General features: G+C 51.0%; 6 protein-coding genes across 6 annotated transcripts; 3 read left to right on the top strand and 3 right to left on the bottom strand.

The window, feature by feature from the left end:
• Positions 1–4: 4 nt before the first annotated feature.
• Positions 5–580, top strand: COCVIDRAFT_39534 (hypothetical protein; the record flags this gene model as incomplete). Its single annotated transcript, XM_014699174.1, has 2 exons — positions 5–400; positions 551–580. The coding sequence occupies 2 exons, from the start codon at positions 5–7 to the stop codon at positions 578–580; spliced, it is 426 nt and encodes a 141-aa protein (XP_014554660.1).
• A 5,029-nt stretch (positions 581–5,609) lies between these two features.
• On the top strand, positions 5,610–5,816 carry COCVIDRAFT_104505 (hypothetical protein; the record flags this gene model as incomplete). The annotated part of the gene is made up of 1 exon (XM_014699173.1): positions 5,610–5,816. A coding segment is annotated over one exon (207 nt), but the record flags the coding sequence as incomplete, so codon positions are not given.
• Positions 5,817–6,313: 497 nt separating this feature from the next.
• Positions 6,314–6,895, bottom strand: COCVIDRAFT_17706 (hypothetical protein; the record flags this gene model as incomplete). The annotated part of the gene is made up of 1 exon (XM_014699115.1): positions 6,314–6,895. One exon carries the CDS (start codon positions 6,893–6,895, stop codon positions 6,314–6,316), a length of 582 nt encoding a protein of 193 aa, XP_014554601.1.
• Positions 6,896–9,421: 2,526 nt separating this feature from the next.
• COCVIDRAFT_28362 (hypothetical protein) lies at positions 9,422–11,788 on the top strand (the record flags this gene model as incomplete). The annotated part of the gene is made up of 2 exons (XM_014699172.1): positions 9,422–9,574; positions 9,632–11,788. 2 exons carry the CDS (start codon positions 9,422–9,424, stop codon positions 11,786–11,788), a joined length of 2,310 nt encoding a protein of 769 aa, XP_014554658.1.
• A 3,155-nt stretch (positions 11,789–14,943) lies between these two features.
• COCVIDRAFT_104522 (hypothetical protein) lies at positions 14,944–16,861 on the bottom strand (the record flags this gene model as incomplete). The annotated part of the gene is made up of 2 exons (XM_014699171.1): positions 14,944–16,704; positions 16,757–16,861. The coding sequence occupies 2 exons, from the start codon at positions 16,859–16,861 to the stop codon at positions 14,944–14,946; spliced, it is 1,866 nt and encodes a 621-aa protein (XP_014554657.1).
• A 1,221-nt stretch (positions 16,862–18,082) lies between these two features.
• On the bottom strand, positions 18,083–19,460 carry COCVIDRAFT_104519 (hypothetical protein; the record flags this gene model as incomplete). Its single annotated transcript, XM_014699170.1, has 3 exons — positions 18,083–18,325; positions 18,374–19,258; positions 19,383–19,460. The coding sequence occupies 3 exons, from the start codon at positions 19,458–19,460 to the stop codon at positions 18,083–18,085; spliced, it is 1,206 nt and encodes a 401-aa protein (XP_014554656.1).
• Between the last annotated feature and the right edge of the window lie 510 nt (positions 19,461–19,970).

Below are 19,970 nucleotides of genomic sequence, written 5' to 3'. Positions count from 1 at the left end.
CTTCATGTACCTGCTTCTTTGCCACCTGCTTCTATCGGCGCACACTGGGAGGGATCATTACAAAACACGCTACATACCCACTGTTACACTTGTTCGGCAAAGGTTGCTTCGATATTGTCGACGGTTCTTTTATTCCTTTTACCTTTTTGATATGTCTTTATGCTTTCAACGATTTGTAATGCTCGCATCTCTGGCACATACATCGTTGGACGAGTGGTGTTGTTTTGGACATTATCATCGTCCTGCATTGTGTACCCCTACCTCTTTTCTCTCCCTCTGCATACCCCATACCCTCATACCCTCTCCCCCTTCTTACACCTTCTACTTCCTCTACTTTCATAATGTATATTCTGAGGCAGTTGAACGGCTCGAACAAGGCCATTTACATAGTCTGGGGGGAGTGTGTTTTTTCTGCAACATTGACGAGCGAGCTTAGATACATGACACAAAATGCAAAGCCCTTTCATACTTTTCTTTAAAGCGAGGAACTTTGCGGGATCAACTACTCTCACCTGTGTCTTGTTTGAAATTGTGTACATGTATGTGATAGGAGTGTTACTGTGTAGCACTGATGCAATGAATAGACATCGGTGTTCTATGTGCAAAGTAGGTTTTTGATTATCGAACCCCCACGGAATATAGTTGACTCTTGTGATTTCTGTTACTAAACGAATGAGAAAGGATGAACGAACACATAGCACGTAGGTCAGTTGGAGAAGGACAGCTGCAGCTTATCGCTTTTTCCATCAAGGTTTTCCTCCATGAGGAAAGCAATCTTGTTCCATACTCAACTTGGATACAATATGGCACACAAAGAGATGGACATATACTATCGACAGCAAGATGATCTAAGGCACTTGCACGCAGTGCATGTGGTGCACTCCTATGTCGAGGTTTTTTCTTCATCACAAAGCAACTTATGCAGGATCTGTTTGTGTGTTTGGCATGGCAAAAAAGACCTTCCCTGCTCGTCGATATGACGAGTTAGTAGCATACTAACCTAGAATGAAACTATTGACATGTACTGTGAAACTTTTATAGTATGTACCTCTATATGCCGAGATTTGTTTCCAAGCCTAGTTTTCACACTCGATCAATGCACCGCTTTTATGTTCAGGCAAGACCCTAAAGAAACAATACATGCGTACAGGTGCAGTCTTGTTGTGGTTTGGATTAAATGATTAAATTTGACCAACGAAAGTATCCGAAAAGCTCGTGATACTATTACTTGGGACCTGTGATGTTATATATTCTACAGAGCAAGTTGGACTGGGCTATGCGGTCGTAGTGATGAAAGCATCAATTTCGGAAGAAGAGCACTATAGTCCTACCATTAAGATCTATGGTCAATGCAGAGTTCAGAACTTGGAAACAAATCAACAGAAAAATAAGTAGAATCTCTTATTCTCCACCCTCCATAAACTCGTACCAATAGTTTCGTTTTGATTTGGACGAGCGAGGAAAGAGTGATTGCGCGACCGAGACATTACATAAGCGGCGCTACGGAGGCTCGGCGCCGAGCTCGAAGCTAAAATTTCTGGAGCTCAAAACCGTTCTCTACATCATTCTCATCACCAACCACACAACGCGTTTGCTTTGCGCGCTTCTCTATCGTCTTTGATCAGTACTAATGCATCAATCGCACATGCGAACACAGCAGGTAAGCCATCACCAGCTCCCGCGACTCCTGCAGAAGATTATCACATACGAACAATCCAAATCCTACAGCATCGTGAAGGACTACACAAACTCTAGAATTACAATGATGCATACAACTATACGCGCCTTGTTACAGCTTTATATTTGCGCAAATCGCTAACAAAGCTCCAGTGTAGTGACACCTAGGATTGACAGTCATCCATAGGGATGCAGTTTCTTTTTCTTCTTAAAGGTAAGGCATCTCCAACTACCCTTCCCCACCATCCGCAGAGTGATGAAAACACGACACGGAAAGGCATTCCTCGACCTGAATATACAATGTCGACACACTTGCTTTTAGTTTCAGCCTTGTCTGACACTGCTCAAACCTATTGCATTTCGCATAGTTCTTCTTGCAATCAAGGTGCTAACTGTGCTTAAATAGGTACATACTCCCTGTGCTCAAACCCTGTGCATCCCGCGAACACCCCCCAGCTTCCTGATGAAACCCTTTGATGCGTCGGGCGGACATAACGTATACCTCGACTGGGCATCCATCAAAAGCAGGCGTACAAACCTGTGGGTGTTTGGAAGAGGCATTACTTGTTGATACAAGCATCACTGATTGCCCTACTTTCTCACACATATGATGACATATTTTTGTGGAATGTTTCTAACAGACTCCACAGGTACGGCATTTTTCTTGTTCTTAAAAGACAGTCCATCATTGTAATGATGATTCTTGATATTCACACTGTGTGAGTGGCGGCGTTGTAACGAGCGTCCGTCATACTGATCACTACAACCAAATCTGATTTAATGAGGTATGTTGAGGCTGTGAATCCTTGCTATGTCACTGTTAACTAACTCGCTCTAGGCTGAAACTCGATGGACTTGTTCTATTCATGTTTTATGGATATCGTTATCTCTTCATGGACACAGGCTAACGTGTTCATATCAGCTTTGGCTTTGCGCATTTGATACACAATTGCTTTCTGCGACTTCGGTAAGTGCCATTACTTGCTTATTCTTCCCCCCCCCCTTCGTATGATGAAAAACATGATTCGCTGTGTTCTTTCTTAATCACATTGAAGATACAATCACCTTGGAGACCTGAACCCGCACCATATACTATTCATTACATTGAATGTACTTTTGGTTTGGCGATTGGCTAACCATTTGCAGTTACTCGAATGCGGGTTAGTTGTTCTAGAGCAGATCTGCGATGTCCATAGAGTACATAGTGTCAATACACGTTGGCTTATTCATGATGCTTAATTGGGTTCATGTTAGAGTGAATTTTGTGATGGGTATGCAGCGATGTCGTGATGGAAGCATGAATCGCTTCTACTCGCCTCGGAGATAGTCCGACGTGACCGCTCTTTTCACCGTATCCCGTAAGTGGTAAGTCTCAACGAAAAGGTTGACGACCAGGCCGCTCGCCGCTCAGCCGCGAGCCAGCGTTCCCTGTCGGCATATACATAGTGCGTTAGTGGCAGTTTGACAGCACCGTGGGGACTTGCATGGATAGGCAGAGTTAAGGGTAGAAAGGCAAGCTAAGTACAGTAAGCACACGAAGTAAGTAAGTAAAGAGACCGGCGTACGAGACGCGAGAGAGAGAGAGAGACTATTTTAGAGTCTGTGCCCCACCGGGAGGGGGGGGGCTTGTTGGCTCGCTGTGTGGGGGTGGTATGTGAGTGTGTATGTGGCTTGCATTGCGTGCATGGAAAAAGGCGGTCAAGACATATAGTCTTGGACCACCAACTGACTACTTGTTGAACATTGGGAGTAGTTCACTCCGGTACCTGCGCATGGACTAGCTCAGGTAAGGGGGGGGGAGTGTGGGGTGGGATGGGTTACGGGCAAGACAGGCCAGAACTTAGAGCAACAGAGAAGAAAAAAAATGTCGGTTAATCTGGTAAGGTGGTAGTCGGTCAGATGCAAGAGTTTACGGGATGTAGGTGAGTTGACATGGTGAGCGAGTTTTTTTTCTTCTCTCCCTTGTCTGTCTTTAGGTCTCTCTTTCGGTCTTGAAGGTCTTTCTCTCTTGGATTTTTCTAGGTTTTTTTTTGCTTTTCCACAACCCTCTTTCTCAATGTGGCTGATTTTAACGGTCTTGCTTCATTGATTCTTGTTGTTTCTTTTCTTTGTTTCTTTTTCTTTCGGGGAAGTCACCTTTTCTCGTTTATCTCCCGTGCTTTCCGCTCTTTTATTGTGTGTCTCTCTTTGCCTCACTCCTTCTCCATGGCTTCCGCTCTGTCTTGAGGAGAAAGAGGGGGGGGAAGAGACGAGAGACACGCGGATTAAAGTTGGGGTAGCGAGGGGAGAAAGCGGGGTTAGGATATAGATGTTATTAATCTGATGTGTTAAGATAATTGATTGATGCTTGTTGTATGGACGGGGACGGAGGGAGATGAGGCAAGGGTCTAAACTGTCCCGTTTGCTCATATTCCGCTACTCAAAGTGTGGTTGTGGTGGCGGACGGGTGGAAGGACGGCTGAGGACGATGGCTGGCGAGTGGTGGTGCGCGGGTGTGATGGGATATGTGTGTGCGCACATGCGGGGATTTTGCATCGTGCGTACTGACACTGGTTATCGATATCCGCGCATTCTTCTTTTGTTCTTCTTGTTCTTCTTTTTTTTCTCCCGATCTCATTTCCTGTCTTTGCTCAATTATCGTCAATGGTTTCTTTTTTCTTGGATCGACCAATCGATGGCGGATGCATCGCTTGTTCTTTCCATATTTGTTTTATTTTCACCGGCTGGCTGAGTTTCTCAATGTCTCTGTTTAGCTCGGGCTCGGATCTGGGTTGACGAATGAATCAATTGGAGCTGCCATTTCACACGCTGCGAACAAGATATCAACAACATCAATCACATCAAAATAAACAAGTGAGAAACTAGCTTTAGCAAGTAAATATTGGTTTTGGATGACGTGGTTTGCGTGATGCAGTTAAATGTGGGGTATATGTGTGTGAATGTGTTTTTGCATGCATCTCGCATGGGAAGACGCACATGCATATTGCTGTCAAGCCACGACGTCCGTTTTTGGCGGTGTACATCGAATAAGAGGATTCACTTTGTTGAGACAAGTGAGGCGCGATGAGCAAATGCATGAGAAGGATGATTGGCCTTGTAGAGTTTGGCTACCAAATAATGTTTTTTCTACAGCTGGCTTCTGTTCAGCTGGGAGTCTGTGTAGCGAGAATCCACTGCTATGTTTCTCAGCTCCGGTAGTAGTATGGCCTAGTATGGTGAAGATAGCGCAGCTAGGCGGATATGCAGCAACTGCACGGGATCCTTGATCAGACGGACCTTTCCATCGGGATAAGCCAGCGGTGATCGAGAATCGATGCTCACGTAACCGTGAATCTGGCGGAACAATCCGAATCGCTCCAACGCCAACAGCCAATAGCTATCACTCGGGCGTATTATGGCCATATGCTTCGGGCCGGATTCTACGTATGCAAATAGACGTTAAGCTGACGTTGGACTAGGTCTGCCGAGAAAGGATTTCGGAGAACAAGTGGACTGGGCAAAGATGTGTATGCGTGGAGAGACCGTGATCTGACCTTGGAGTCAATAAACCACCGACGAAATGGAGATAAGCGGGCTATCAAATCTGATGGCGTGTTTCAATCAAATGCGATGTTATGCCTCGGGTAGCTGAGAGGCTGGGGAGCATGAACGCCGACAAAGAGAGGATGAGATTGCACGACCTCACATTAGAAATCCTTCGCACCTACGTCGTTTTGCAGACAGATGCGCCACATGGTGAGAGGTGACGATTGATGGTTTCATCAGTGTGGAACAAACGGGTGGCTCGAGGCTCATCTGCCCGTGCTATCAGATCTGCTTTTCAAGCCGAACATGACTATGTATTTGCTTGTTCTGCTACCATTTTGTGCTTTTGCTTTCGGAGCAGCCGCGTCGCGAACAAAGCAAAAGTGGCTACAGCATCACAATGACGTTTTTTCTCCTGGAATGCTTTGGCATTGACAAGCTCGGTGTCGCAAAAGGGCAGAGCAACAAAGAGTGTGTTCAACTTCACTGTGGGTGCGCAGCCGGAACCGGGTTTGCCAAGAAACATGAGAGATTTTCTGGGACCGAGAGTACCGCATGCGCCCGAGGCGTGTCGCGCGGTAGGCTCCTCGTATGTTTGTGCAATGTTTGTGTAAGTAGTCCGCCCACATCTCGGCTGCTGTTACAAGTGATGGTGCGCGAAAACCGTGATCAAGGTTATGCAGACATGTGCGAAAAGTTAAGCGCGCAACAGAGGTTGCTTTTCAACAAGATGGAATCCGGTGATGGCTACCCTATCCGGTACGGACCATGGTTTGAAAGGCCCCTGCCGTGGTCACAGCTAGTGGGAGATGTTTAGGCTGTGGTGATGGCGGAACCATTGGTTGGATGCCACTCTAGCTTTGAAATTGGCCGAACGCACGCTCGGGACCCAAAGTTGGGAAGGGACATGGTCAAACAGCGTTGGTTGCCCCGGGAGCAGCCATCGACGATCGGTGCAGTAATAGCCGGGAAAAGTGCGGTGGTGGGTGAAGCATGCTAGTCAGCGAAAAACTCGTACGTGTGTGGTAAGGTGGAAAGCTAGGTTTTTTTTTTCCAACAAGCCGACGGCGCAGCGTCGTGCCCGACAAAGGAGTTGCAGGCTTCGGAGATTCTATGGACATGAGGCAGGATTAGGGGTGGGCCGCCAATCTATTTGCATGGGCTGTAACACGAGGATAGCACGGGAGAAGTGTTCTGGAAGAATGGGGGTCCCGGAGCAAATCCTGCTGGCGGTTGACGGCAACAGGTCGCCCAGCAAGGCGACGACTTGGTTGCAGGACGCTTGGGACATTTTCAGTGGGTTGACAGTCAGGGTCTGTAGAATGACAGGGCGCACAGGGCCATGCAAGAGGGGAACTGCTACATTTGGAGTGCGGACGCAGACACTCTTTCCCCCAAAGGCAGAGGGCGCACACACACATACAGAGAGAAAAAGCGTCGGCCCAATTTGGGTCAGGGTGGGCAAAAACTCTGTCGAGGACAAGAATGGGTCTATTGATCGAGGGCAAGCAAGTGCGCCGCGAAGAAGGTTGGCGGGAGAAAATAGAGTTTGGGCCTGGAGCACGCTGCCGTTTGGTCGATCAGAGCGAGGGAGGTTTGACGACGCGTCGGGCAGACCAGCGCAACCCCGCGCGGTGCCCTGCATGTGTCGAGGGCGGCATGGCTTGGGACTGTGGCGTTGGGATGATGGCATGACTGACATTCAGGACCACTTCCCCCCTGAGAAGCGAGGGTGCTATTGTCGCAGCGGGCACGAATTGGAGCGCCGCGAGAGGCAGGTGGGCAGGTTTGGCAGAAGGGAGATGTGGTCATATTCGCATGCCATGACGATGGGGGGAGCGCACATCATCAGCGCATCAAGGACGGTCCTTTTACTCGCCTATTCCTTGACTCGGACAGGGGATGGATTCGACGGCGACAGAGACGGTGGCTGTTCCGGTGTGCCGCGGGAAGGCTAAAGGCACGCCTCGACAACCAAACCACGTTGACGGATGCGCACGACGGCATGGCTAGGCCGGGTTGGGGCGAATTGAGTAAGGCTGCATGAGAGGCGGCCAGGAACCTACCACGACAAATCAGGAACCGGGCGCCGGCGGAGCGACAAGGCAAGGGATGCGAAACGTGGGCCGCAGTGAAATGACAGCCTGATGCTGGCTTGGTGCCTGTGACGTTCCTGGCGCGCCCTTGGGATGCTGGGAGCTGGGATACGGGCGAGCCTGGGCGCACGCGACGGGGCTACGCGCACCAGCTAAGTGTGTATACTTTGTGCAACCGCGGGCGGGAGGATGGATGCATGGATGCATGTACACAAGACAGCGGCTTGGTGGATGGAAGGGTGCGGCGCGGGTTGCAAGGCGAGCTGCAGCGGGGTGGTGGCGGGCATGGAGGGTGGCATGGTGGTGGGAGAAGCAACGGTGCTTATGCTGGAGGGCGAGGGATTGCGGTGAGGCCAGGGCTGTGCATTGCTGTGTTGTCCTGTGCTGTCGTTGTGCTGGGTTGGGCTGGGCTTGGGGACGGGGGGTCGCTGTTGTGCGGTGAATTAAGTATAGATGTCTAAGTGAGTATTGGATGGGCACTAGAGAGATGGGCCAGATGTGAATGTACATGCATACTGACACACAACGTAGTGAGGAAATAGGCAGGCAGGCAGCGTGGATGGCTGGGGCTGGGTACGAGGGAGAGCGCCTGCACATTGACACGCATCAGCCCCCATGCATTCATTCACAGACAGCGACACAGAGTAATGCATGCACGTGACTGACTGGGCACCACTGACCTGTCGGGAAAAGGACGCGCAGGGGCCCAATGAAAGGGGGAAAATAAACAGCATTTCGCGGCCACTTTCGCCTGCCCCCATGTCCGCTCGCCCCGCTAGCCCGCTTCGGCGCGCCCAACGCTCCTTTCTGCTAAGCTTGGAACAGCCCTCGCGCCGTCCTTCACCACTCGCCCCGATCCCGTCGAACAGTCAGCCACCCACCACCCCTCCCTCCCACACCCACACACACTCCCCCCCAGTGCCCTCATCTCGCGCCATTCACCCTCGCATCCGCCTCCCCCCCAAACAGACGCCACATTGCCCAGCTAAACTAACTCTCGTTCCTTCACTCAAAAACCAACAGCCCTGCGCCGTCATGCCTCCTGCTCCCGCCCTGACTGACCGCCATACTGATACTTCTGCCCTCCCCCGCCTGGTCTCGCCGTGCATCTGCTTCGCGCGTTAGCTAAGCCCACCCCGTCGCGTCTCTCCGCCATCTGCCGCCTCTGCTGCCAACGCACACAGCAGAGACCGCCCTCACCACAGCAACAGACCGGCTCCTGGCCCAGCAGACCGCACTTGCCCCGTCTGGGCGGCGCGATCTTCATTATTACGACTCATAACCCTCTCGGAGCGCCGCTTCCACTCTAATCTCTTGGGTCTAGCCTCGCGACTCGTGCTAACGCCCATTTGCCGCACCCCTTGCTGTCTCTCATTATACACGCCCGTCCATCAATCACATCCACGTGTGAGTAGCCTGGCGCGTCTTCGTGTGCGTCTTGCCCATTGCTGCGTCACGTCTCGCTCCCGTTAGACCGTCGTGTCTTCGAACCACGCCCCCCTCCACTCCCGCCAAATCACCTGCGCCTGGCCAACCTCGCCCTCCTTCACTTGACATTCCATAATCCACATCCCTACTCCCCCGAACGCACAGGCGCGCTCCAATCTCCCAGCCCGATCATTAAGCCAGTCGAGCTATGATCACAAAGTCATTCCGCTTTCATCTTCACTAGAACTTCCTGAGCTACGGAATACTACCCGTCTACCGTGGTCCCGGGCACGTCTCCACACGTCCTCCCAACCGTCGTCTCTCATTTTCTCGACATTCCCGCACCTGCATCAACCTGGACCCTTACAACACCCTCCTATCGCATCTCACCCTTCGATACGCACTGAACTCCCCCTCCCCCTCCAGCTTGTCGACACATCATCCCCTCTACCTCTCTACTGGACCACCTTGTCGTCACTCACCACAAACTCGATTCCTCGAATGACATGAACTAAACCCGTCCCGCCATCAAACACCACACCGTCCCAAGGACTTGTTCTACAGGCCAGTCTCACTCTACCCGTGACATGGTCTCACCTTCTCCTTTCTAACAACCCTACAGTCCTTTTTCAATCAGGAGCATCTGCTACCAACAGATCTTCTAACACACAGATCCACTGCATACTCACATCAAAATGCATCCAGAATCACAAGTCCAGCCTCACGGCTGGGCATCCCTCGAGGAGAGGTATGAAGTGATGAAGGAGATTGGCGACGGCAGCTTCGGTAGTGTCGCACTTGCCCGCGTCCGAACTGCTGGCTCTCACATTGCCCGCCGCGGCACACTAGTAAGTACACGATGACAACAGTGACATGGACCCCCCACCGACTGACGCGCTTTCCAGGTGGCCATCAAGACCATGAAGAAGACATTTGATTCATTCTCAAGCTGCCTTGAGCTACGAGAAGTCATCTTCCTGCGATCACTACCACCACACCCTCACCTGGTACCAGCCCTGGACATCTTCCTGGATCCTTACACCCGTAGGCTCCACATTGCCATGGAGTTCATGGACGGCAATCTGTACCAGCTCATGAAGGCTCGCGAGCACAAGCCCATGGACGCACACAGCGTGAAGAGCATCCTCTTTCAGATCATGTCCGGACTGGAACACATTCACGACCGCGAGTTCTTCCACCGTGACATCAAGCCAGAGAACATCCTCGTCTCCACATCGCAACAAAACGACACATCGCACCCCTTCCGCCGATACTCCGCCATGATGACACCGCCATCGACACCACCAGTATACACGATCAAGATTGCCGACTTTGGACTCGCCAGGGAAACCCACTCCAAGCTTCCTTACACTACTTACGTTTCGACCCGGTGGTACCGCGCTCCCGAGGTTCTGCTGCGGGCCGGCCACTACTCAGCACCAGTTGATATTTGGGCCGTTGGCGCCATGGCTGTTGAGATTGCCACATTGAAGCCGCTGTTCCCTGGTGGAAACGAGGTCGATCAGGTATGGAGGGTGTGCGAGATCATGGGCAGCCCTGGAAGCTGGGTCAACAAGAATGGTCAGCGAGTTGGCGGTGGTGAGTGGAAAGACGGAGTCAAATTAGCACAGAAGCTGGGCTTCTCTTTTCCCAAGATGGCACCGCACTCGCTCGACACAATACTCCCCTCGCCCCAATGGCCAGCCAGTTTGGCCCAGTTTGTCACATGGTGTCTTCTATGGGATCCCCGAGCTAGGCCTACATCCCGACAGGCTCTCGAACATGAATATTTCCAGGATGCCGTTGACCCCCTACGGCTCAAGTCTTCTTCCTCGCGACTTTTGGGCCGCAAGGGCTCTGAACTCTCTGGAAAAGACTCACCTGAGGCCTCACCCAAGCTCACATCAAAGACGTCCTCGTGGCTCCGTCGATCGTTGGTCGCTCGTGAGAGTGCCCCAGCAGTGCCTCAGCACAGCACTGTGAAGCCCCTATCACCTGCACAAGCCAGTTCTGGTGATGCGAGTGGGTCGACTAAGCAACGTCCCAATGCCACTAAGCGAGCTACGTGGACAAACGGGGCTTCCAACAATGGCGCGCCTATCCCCATTCTGCCTTCGATTAAGCCAATCTCACCGCTTTCTGCCGAGGTGACTGCACAAGCCAATGTTCGTGCCAACAACGAAGAGCTGGCTGCAAAGAAGATTGGTCGCCAGCTGTCTGTTGCTTCACACGGCAATCACTACGCAGACATGCACCGCCAAGAGGCCGAGCGGGCACTGAATGGTCACTCCGACGTTGCTTCTCCTGTCAGTGGACACAAGGAAGGTTTCTTCTCACACCTCAGGAAGCGCGCTCGACGCTTGTCAGGTCGGTACCAAACCCCGATGTCGCCGAACTCGGATGACATTGAGGCCAACGCCGGATGCGCACCCTGGGCCACTGCCAGCAGCAGCGCTAGGCAGTCTTTGATCATGGAGCAGTCACCAGCTCCAGCCCCGTCAGCCTCGACGTCGGACTTTTCTGAACTAGACAAGGCGTTGCAGCATGTAAGAGACAGCGTAGAAGCCCATTCCCAACAGGCTGGTTCAATAAAGAGCTCGCGCGTTGCATCGAATCCCATGCTTAAGCGCCACCACTCGGTCCCACATGGACCTGAGCCACGAAACGGAGAGACGAGTGGCGGTGCTCCTGTCTCAAGCAGGACACGTCGTGCGCTTCAAAACAAGTCGAACCCGTCCAATCGGTACGAGACACCAAATGAAGAAGAGGAGCTCCTCAGCGAGGTCCTCGCATCAACCCACAAGGCTGCGAAAAAGCTGGACAACGAAAAGTCTGGCCCTGCTGCATCTTACCTGACACCCTCACCGTCGTCAAACCGAAACAGCGTCGGTTTTGGGCAGTCGGCGTACGCGACCCCCAGCAAGCCCATGGACATCTCCAAGACTCGCCCCAACGACAACGACTCCGTGTCCAAGTGGCCAACACCACCATCCGATGGCGATCTGGATTGGGCTTCGAGTGTCGCGGCTAGCCTCATGGCTGCCCAAACCCGACACCGATGATATCCAACCGTACGGGACCCGTACTTCCTTTCGCCTTGCCTTCGCTGCATGTTCCTTCATCCGTATAATTGTAATTTGGGTCACCGTACCCGCTCCTTGTCGCTTCCTATACGACCCTACGACCTTGAGCTCTCCCGTCTGGAACGGTGCACGATTACAGAAAGATAGACACAGACGCGATGCGCTACAAAGCCCTCAAAAGCAAGCGCATCTTCTAGGACGGTGTTATAGGCGTCATAACACATCATCATCGTCCTTCGCGCCCCCCACCATCATTTGACTTTTTCGCAACAGGAATAGTTGCCCTTTTCACTCTCACTTCCACATTCGTTCTGTAACAACACAACACATTTTCCTTTTATCAATCATCTTCTCGGGCGGCATCTTACTTTCAACATCTGGTGGGCAGTACCCAAATATCGTGTTAATTTGGGGGAAAGTATCGAGACTTCGCACATTTGGCGGACATAGCACACGCCAGTGACTCCCCATGCAACATGGTTTGTCGGGTTGAGCCCTGGCTTTTCAGTTTCGGAATCTGTTTTTTTTCGGCGCACGCCCGCGCCATGTTCAAGTAGGCAACGGCGCAGAGCGTCCTCTCTCATTATACCTTACTAGACCGAGTGTTTTTTTCTCTTTAACTGTGCTTCATTTCGTTGGCGGATACCCCAATTTGTGTATTTGGCGAGTACCTCACATCACACATTACCTTCTTACTATATATCCTTGTTTGGTTAAATGGGGAGAGGGGAGGGGAAAAGAAGGAATCTGGACTTCTTTGGAATAACTTTGGTCATACATTGGTTGGTTGGTGGGTAGTGGTGGGTCGGTGTTTGTTGTAAAGAATAACTTTGAGCGATCAACTGCCTTCTTCCCTCTACATACATTTTCTCTCTCTCTCCCATCCTCACTCTCTCCTTGCGTCCTATCTCACAAAAATGCAACACACTGTCTTGTTGCTTTGCGTTTTTCGTCATCTCCTAGCGTCTCTTTGTTTTCTTGCATCCTTTTTCTTGCGTCCTTTTTTTTTCTCCTCGCACTTCCTCACCCCATAGTGGCGACTCAAAACCTTGTAATATTGTAATACGGACGGACATAGTATATTTTGTATTATAGCCCAGGATGGCTTTTCAGTCCAGTTCCCATACATCAAATAAACAAACAAAGAAAGATTTGTATGTTACCATGTTATTCGGCCTTTTCTCCTAGTACCCTGGCCTCCCTTGGCTCCTTGGGTGAAAAAGGGAGTGAGTGTGATACCACTAGCTGCCCTTTCTTGTCCCTTCTTCTCTCTTAGACAAGTAGAATTTCTCTATTCACCAGCTCCCTCTCACTAGAACCATTCCATATCACCTTGTTTTCCTTCTCATCCACCTCATACCTATCCTTCCATCCCCGACCCCAAATATACCATACATGCAAATACATTATCAAGCAACATCAACCCTCGGACCACCCCCAGCCCAGCCCAACCCTTCCCATGCTCCGCCATGCTCACCATACCCTACCCTGCACCATCGTCACGCCATCCTAAACCCAAATCCCAGCCCAAGTCCCAAAACTTGCCTCTGAGCCAACAACGCCTGTACCCTTACCCTTACCCTGGCCCAAAATTGCTGACATCTCATGCGTTCTGGGCCGAACCAAAAAAAAACGTAACTATATCGGCCGAACAAACGCTTTTGTGCGTGGTCGCAAGCATTCATCTGTGCTTTTTTTTGCCCTTTCTTCGGCAGATAACTAGTTAGCTACTAGCTTTTGCTACGTTGGACAAGAGAGGGCGAGTACACGTTGTTTTTACGTGGATTTTACGTAGTTTAAAAAAAACGATGCATTACGTACTGATTCTCTAGGACCTAACTTTTTACTTTGACGGACTTGCATATACCCTGTTGATTACGAGGGCCGGTGGTGGGCTTTTTTGGTGCCCGAGGGGGGGGGGGAGTCTCGAAGTAAGACGCACGCACGTACGCACGTTAAAGTATGTCCGGTAAGTCGGGGTATGTACGTAAGTACTTATGTGAGAAAGAGGAAAAAAAAAGGGTCTTTTGTTTTTGCCAGGATAGTAGTAGAAAGACCCTTTGCTGGTTCGGCGGATAGGTGTGTGCCTCGGTTTCTTACATAACTTTAGTAAGTCATTTTACCAGATCATCTTTCTCGCAACAAATCTTACCCTCATCACCCCAACCTGTCTGAGGTAATTGGGGCTGAGGAGCACGCAGGGATAACATGTATTCATCTGACTTTTTTCCTGTCAGGAAAAGATAAATCGTAAGAAAATGTGTCAACACGATGGTGTTTCCAACCGTTTAAGACCCGCCTACTACTACTTAGTCCCAATCCGGTTATCATCTCATCGACCTGGCGCGTACTTAATCTTCCGGTCAAAGTTGTACAAACCATGAACCATGACCTTTAATACTATCTTCCTTCCCCCCCCTTACCCGAACCCTTCTTCCCTGGAGTACCATGAAAAGTACCACAGCCAAGACCTGTATTGTATAAAGATACATACGAACCCTCCCAGTCCCCAAGTAAATTTAGGACCAAAAAAAAAAGAGTGCTCGTGCACACAAAGGTGCGACAAGAGTGCGCCTGTCTTCCTTACTAGACTATATTTTTCTGAATGCAACCGTGCACTGTTGATGTCCGTGTCCGTGTGTGTGCTCGAGTCATTACGCTGGGATTGAACCATCCAGGGTTATCGTTGTCAGAGAGAAAAAAAAAAAAGATTGTGCGCTGGAAGTTAGTGTTTGGGCGGGTGGCGTGCGGAATGAGGCGGTTGCGGGCCGTTGTTTTGGGTGTAGCGTGGGAAAGGGAAGGGAAGGGACCGGACGGACGGGAGATGTGTGGTGATGTGTGAGACGTATATTGAGTGGTTGTGATAAGGAGCTGTAGAGAGTCTGCACGAGTCAGAGTGTGTTATACAGAGAGAAATTATACAGGCTCTTGGAGGAATAAAGATGGCTGATGTTTTTCGTGTACTTCGTGATCCTAAACTAGAAAACTATTGTTGTAGGATTCAAGACAAACATATCGCAAATACAAGCGAGCAGATTCGCAGATCCCTCGAGATGCTCTAATGCCAACCAGTACTGCGCTCCCCGTATTCTATAAAAACGCCCGTCTATGCTTGTCCCAGTGAAAAAGAACAATTACCATCCACCACCAGCGGTAACAGCCAGTCCAGCCACTCGCTCCATATCGCTCTGCTTCTTCTTACCCACATCGCTTTCGACCTTGATGTACGATGTATATATTAGCTTCTGTTGATCAACACCTGTAATATGTGACCAATGTGCCATCATATCCTTCATGTGCGATCTTGATATCCCGTCCACAATGTCCTCGGAGGCGTGGCCATTTGTACTGGCATCATTGGCCGTTTCGTCTTCCGAGTCTGTGCCTGAAAAGTACGCTTCGTCGACTCTTGCCAGCCACTCCTTCTGCTCCTTTGGACCAGGCTTTGGTACGGGCGCATCGTCATTTGCTTTCTGTATGCCCTCGTAGACGCGAACCTCTTCAACCTCTTGCACTTTGACTTGTCCACCCCCGTTGGTGCATCCTCCTGGACAGGCCATGACCTCGACATATGCATAATCTTTTACGCCTTCACCTGCTGCTCCTGCTCCACCTGGTTTCCTACTGACGCCCGTCCTGCCACCTGGCAGTCTGCTTGCTCTTGCTGGCTTCAGTCGCCGCACCAAGTTTTGAATATTGCGGAAACCGTAGAATCGTGCTGCCTTGATGATAGTCTCTGAGCCTTGAACCACTGAGTATTCCACCACATCGGCATTGCGACCTCTTACTACTGATATCGAAGATCCCGGATTCCGCGCCTGATACGTTTGTAAGATGTGGTAAAGATAACCTCCAGAGGATCCTGCGGTAACACTCTGGTTCTTCCGGCGCGAAGAAGGGAACAAGAAAGCATCCAGTTTGGGGTCGGGAAATGGTGTCCGGTCTGATTGAGAAAGTGGGGACCGAGGAAGATTGGCAAAGTTGATACCGCGGGCGGCGGCAAGGTGTAGCAGTTCGCGAGCAGTAATGACGCAGTCAGTATCCCGTATCTTCTCCTCGGACTGGTTGTAGCTCGGTAACCAGGCAGCAGATGTGAGCTCGCCACGACTAGCTTCAAGCTTCTTGTCAAAGCAAGGCATGATTGCCAGATGCCATATCTGGGACGGATGTACGTGGTAGCGCTCGCTGAGGACCGACTTCACCAAGGTACCAGTGAGCGCCTGGGGCGATTTAAGGCGCGAAAGGTGTGGCAGAACGTATGGATGTGTCTTTTCAGCATAGCATATCCACCCAGGACATGCTGATGTGAGGATAGGTGCCTTTGGGATAGTATCAATTGCGCCTTCAGATCCGGGTTGTGGTGACGCTTTTACTGCAGCGGGTGAGAGCGCATTTGTAACCTCATCTGCTGCTGCTACCAGGCAAGCCTCTCTCATGGCGTTTGTGTCAATGATCCAGGTAAAATCACTTCCCTTGTCGCCGCCAGTTCTCAATCCATTTGGTCCGCTGAGGAGCTGTGAGATCATGTTCCCAGCCTCTACTTCGGAAACATTGAAGACGGCTGCCAGGCTTGCGCGCGTCTGCGGTGAAACGCTTGCGACGAATAACTTTCCCTCGGGCTCATCATGGCTCCCATTTACAGCGCCGTTTGTTCCGTTATGTCCACACCCGTTTGTGACGCCATTCGTCCCGTTTTGTGCCTGCCATGGAGTGCGCAGCGATCGGTATTTATCGAGCGTCGTTAGAACTTCCGTATGCGATTGCAACGAGACTAGAACTGCTTCAGCGCTCGTTACACATCCTGAGCAAGCGAGACAGTCTGTCAGCGATATCGAAGCGGGTGGTGGCGGTTGCGAGGCAGCGGCTTTTTCTTCCGTCGTGACTTCATAAGCATTCTAGCAGATTAGTATGCGCCCGGTCCTAAGCCAATACAAACAAAGAGCGTACCGATGTCTCTTCTTGTTGCACAGGAAGTGTTTCAATAGGTTTTATGCACGCGACACCCGGCGATATGAAGTCGTTTAGGTCATCTGCAGAAAGAATGGCACTCATAGTGCGCAAAGGATTGGCGGGGAAACGAGGGGTGGCAAGCGCCGGATATTGCAGTAGTAATTCAAGAAGCAAAATAAATTTGACCGTCAGACGAATGGATAAGAAAGACAGTTGCCTGCGCAAGAGGATATCTGTTGCAAAATCAAGAAGGAAAGAGGGACGCAGGCCAAATACATGCAAAAGATTCCTGGTGCGAAGCCGATGTCGCGGAGAATAGGACCCTTTGCAGTCACGTAACGCGCCAGCCTATCGATAAGCTTGCATTTCTAAAAGATTCGAATGACAAACCTCCGCGGCATTCTTGCCACACTGCCGACATTTCCCACTAACCCTTAGTCTACCCAATCTCACGTGCATGTTTGACAGAAGTTTACAGCGGTGCTATTGGTTATGGTCTATAGGTCGGCCCCTGAAAACGAGCAAGTGAACAGATCGGGGGTCCAAAGGAGGAGTTGTATGTAACCGATAAAAAGAGTATTATACTTTGTAATCTGAGTGAAATACAGTAGTGGTAATACTATCTTCGACTTCTCTTTCTTCTCTCATCACTTAAGCACCTCTTGTTATCCACCTGACACACCCTCACTCTCTACATGGCCAGCCCTGCAAATCTTCGTACAACTAAACCTCCTATCCGGCTCCTGCTCGCTTGCAACCTGAACAGATGACGATTAAAAGTTGAAAAAAGAAAGAAACTGAAGGTATCATAACGACAAAAATGCTGAAGCGGCCGTCCCATTCACCCACGTACCCTCTGTCACCAAACGCCCGACGAAAGAAATATGAACAAAAAAACTCAAGGACTCGACTTATACAGTGTACAAGACCGCTGGGTATAAGACGTTGCGCCGGTCGTATGCTCGAATAGACCAAATGCATGCGGTGGCGGTTTCGGTGTGAGACGGCTCATGGTTGTGTTGGAGCAAACGTTGCTTGTAGTCTGTGCTGTATGCCCAGTGATATTTTTGTATCGCACATGGCTATGCACGACTGGGGACTCCCAGGTTTCGGGAGTGGGGGCCGGAAGGGATCCAACAATGCTTCCGCTTCAAAAGAGTCGTTGCTGAAGCAGAGAGGATAACACTGAGCCCAGGTCGTGATAAACGGAAGGTATTCGCTGTGCACTTCATGCTTGCACACAAGGCATATGCTACTCGAGCGTAGCGGCTTTCCACAAACAACCATATCCTTTCTGAATTCCAACTCTTTTGTGATGGCTCTTCACTCAATCAGTGGTTTTCGTACACCTCCTACAATCGAAATACCAAGAGCGCGTAGGCCTTCAGGGTCGTTGGATCGAATGATAGTGCTAGCAGGAAGCATAGGATTTTCAGGTGCGACATGTGCGGCGTCCTTGGCGGCTTGTTCAATGGCTTCCATCTCTTGTTTGCAGCCAGCATGATCAAATGGACATACAACGATGGGCTGGCGGAGCAAGATATCTCGCGCTGACGACATTTGTGCCTACGGCTGGTAAGCAGTTGAAATCAGATTGTACCTGCTTCAGCTTACCTTTACTGTAAGATAATACTCAATCTTATACAGTGTACCAGTTGTCGTGAAGCCATTTACAGCGTACATTGGGAATTCTTTCTGTCCTCTGGGTATTATTCCTGTATTATCTCGTAAATCCTTTGCCGGGAAGACGAGCCCAAGATTGGTGAAATAGCCCGCTTCAGGCATCTTGACTCCGACTGCCTGTGTTGTTTTCACTAATGTCTTCACCTTCCGTGTCGGTTCGTCTCCTTCGTGGTTGAAAATAATCTCCTCATCTATGCCAACCGTAATCTTTTGTATCGTAACTTTCTTCGCCTTGTTCAGCCAGTCCGGGTTTGGACTCAGCTTGATGTATACTGAAACCGGATCGAGCGGACCATAACTCCAACGCGGCAAACTTATCCCAAGGGTGACGAGGTGATCCGTCACTCGTTCCGCACTCTCTGGTCGATTGTACATGCCAAATGTGGAGAGGGTATCGTATCTTTGTATCGGTACTGCGAACGGGTACTTCTTCTGTTCCTGCGGTCCTTGCTGAACCGTCACGACTAGTTCGTAGAATGTCTCGGCCGTACGACTCGGTAACTGTAAGCTTGCGGGCGGGACTCTCCGCGCTACCTCCTCGCCACCGCGTCCGTATGGTATGAAGATGACGAAGGGCAGGTCCATGCACAATACGCTTTCGTATTCTTTCCCAGGCGAGCATCGGTACAGGAGCATTTCCTTGCCCACAATATCCGTGATTTCCTTGCGCGGGGCGGCCAAATGCCTCCTTGCGGCCGAATCGGCGGAGGGGTGTATCGTCTCACGACGGTGCAAGGCAATGGTAACGAGCGAGACATTGACAGGTGCTGAGATACCAACGAGTGGGCGGATCTCGACTTTGCCTTCTATTCGGGGCTGAAAGGTGTCAGCATTAGCCAAGTAGTGTTGCGAAAGGGCTGCGCGCCGTGCAGCGGCTCCAGATGGGCAAATTGGAGCGCCAGGTGTCCAATGACGAGGGGAACAGGCTAAGAGCACGTACAAGTGTAGCTGATATTCCAGGATAGCCGATCAGAAAGTTACTGTTTGGCGGTCCTGAGACGCGCACAAAGGCCGACATGTTTGAATCTCACGGCGCAAGCCTGGGACCGCAGCTGGCGCTGCATGAGCGTGACCGTGGCCTTTGAGCACCCAGGCCTCGCGTTGAATATGGTCGCTCGATGGTGCAGTGAAGTGGGCGACCAGGTAGCTGTGCGAGAGGGTGTGCTGGAGCTACTGGTAGGCAGCCTTGAGGGCCGCGGGAGTGTGGGGTTAGGGCGATGTAAGGCGCACGCCTCGAATCTTGAACCAGCGGGGTCTCTCTGGATGGGCGACAGGGGAACCTGAGGGTGCGCAGCGGGCCGACCGGCAAGGAGGCGAGGAAGATACGAGATGGAGCGAGTAGGTGCGCGGGCAGGCTGGAGCCTGTGGTGGGTTACTATGTCCCAAGACTGAGTAGGGCTCTGGCTGTGTTGAGCTGAGCTGGACTTGGAGCTTGGAGAGCTGGCGCGCCTAGTGATGGAGTGGAGCACCAGACCAGGGCATATACCAGGGGCACGAGAAGGCTAGGGCAATGGCGATGATAGCGAAT

This window comes from Bipolaris victoriae, assembly GCF_000527765.1.
Source record: "Bipolaris victoriae FI3 unplaced genomic scaffold scaffold_66, whole genome shotgun sequence".
Classification (NCBI taxonomy): Eukaryota; Fungi; Ascomycota; class Dothideomycetes; order Pleosporales; family Pleosporaceae; genus Bipolaris; species Bipolaris victoriae.
This window is presented reverse-complemented; position numbering and strand designations above follow the sequence as displayed.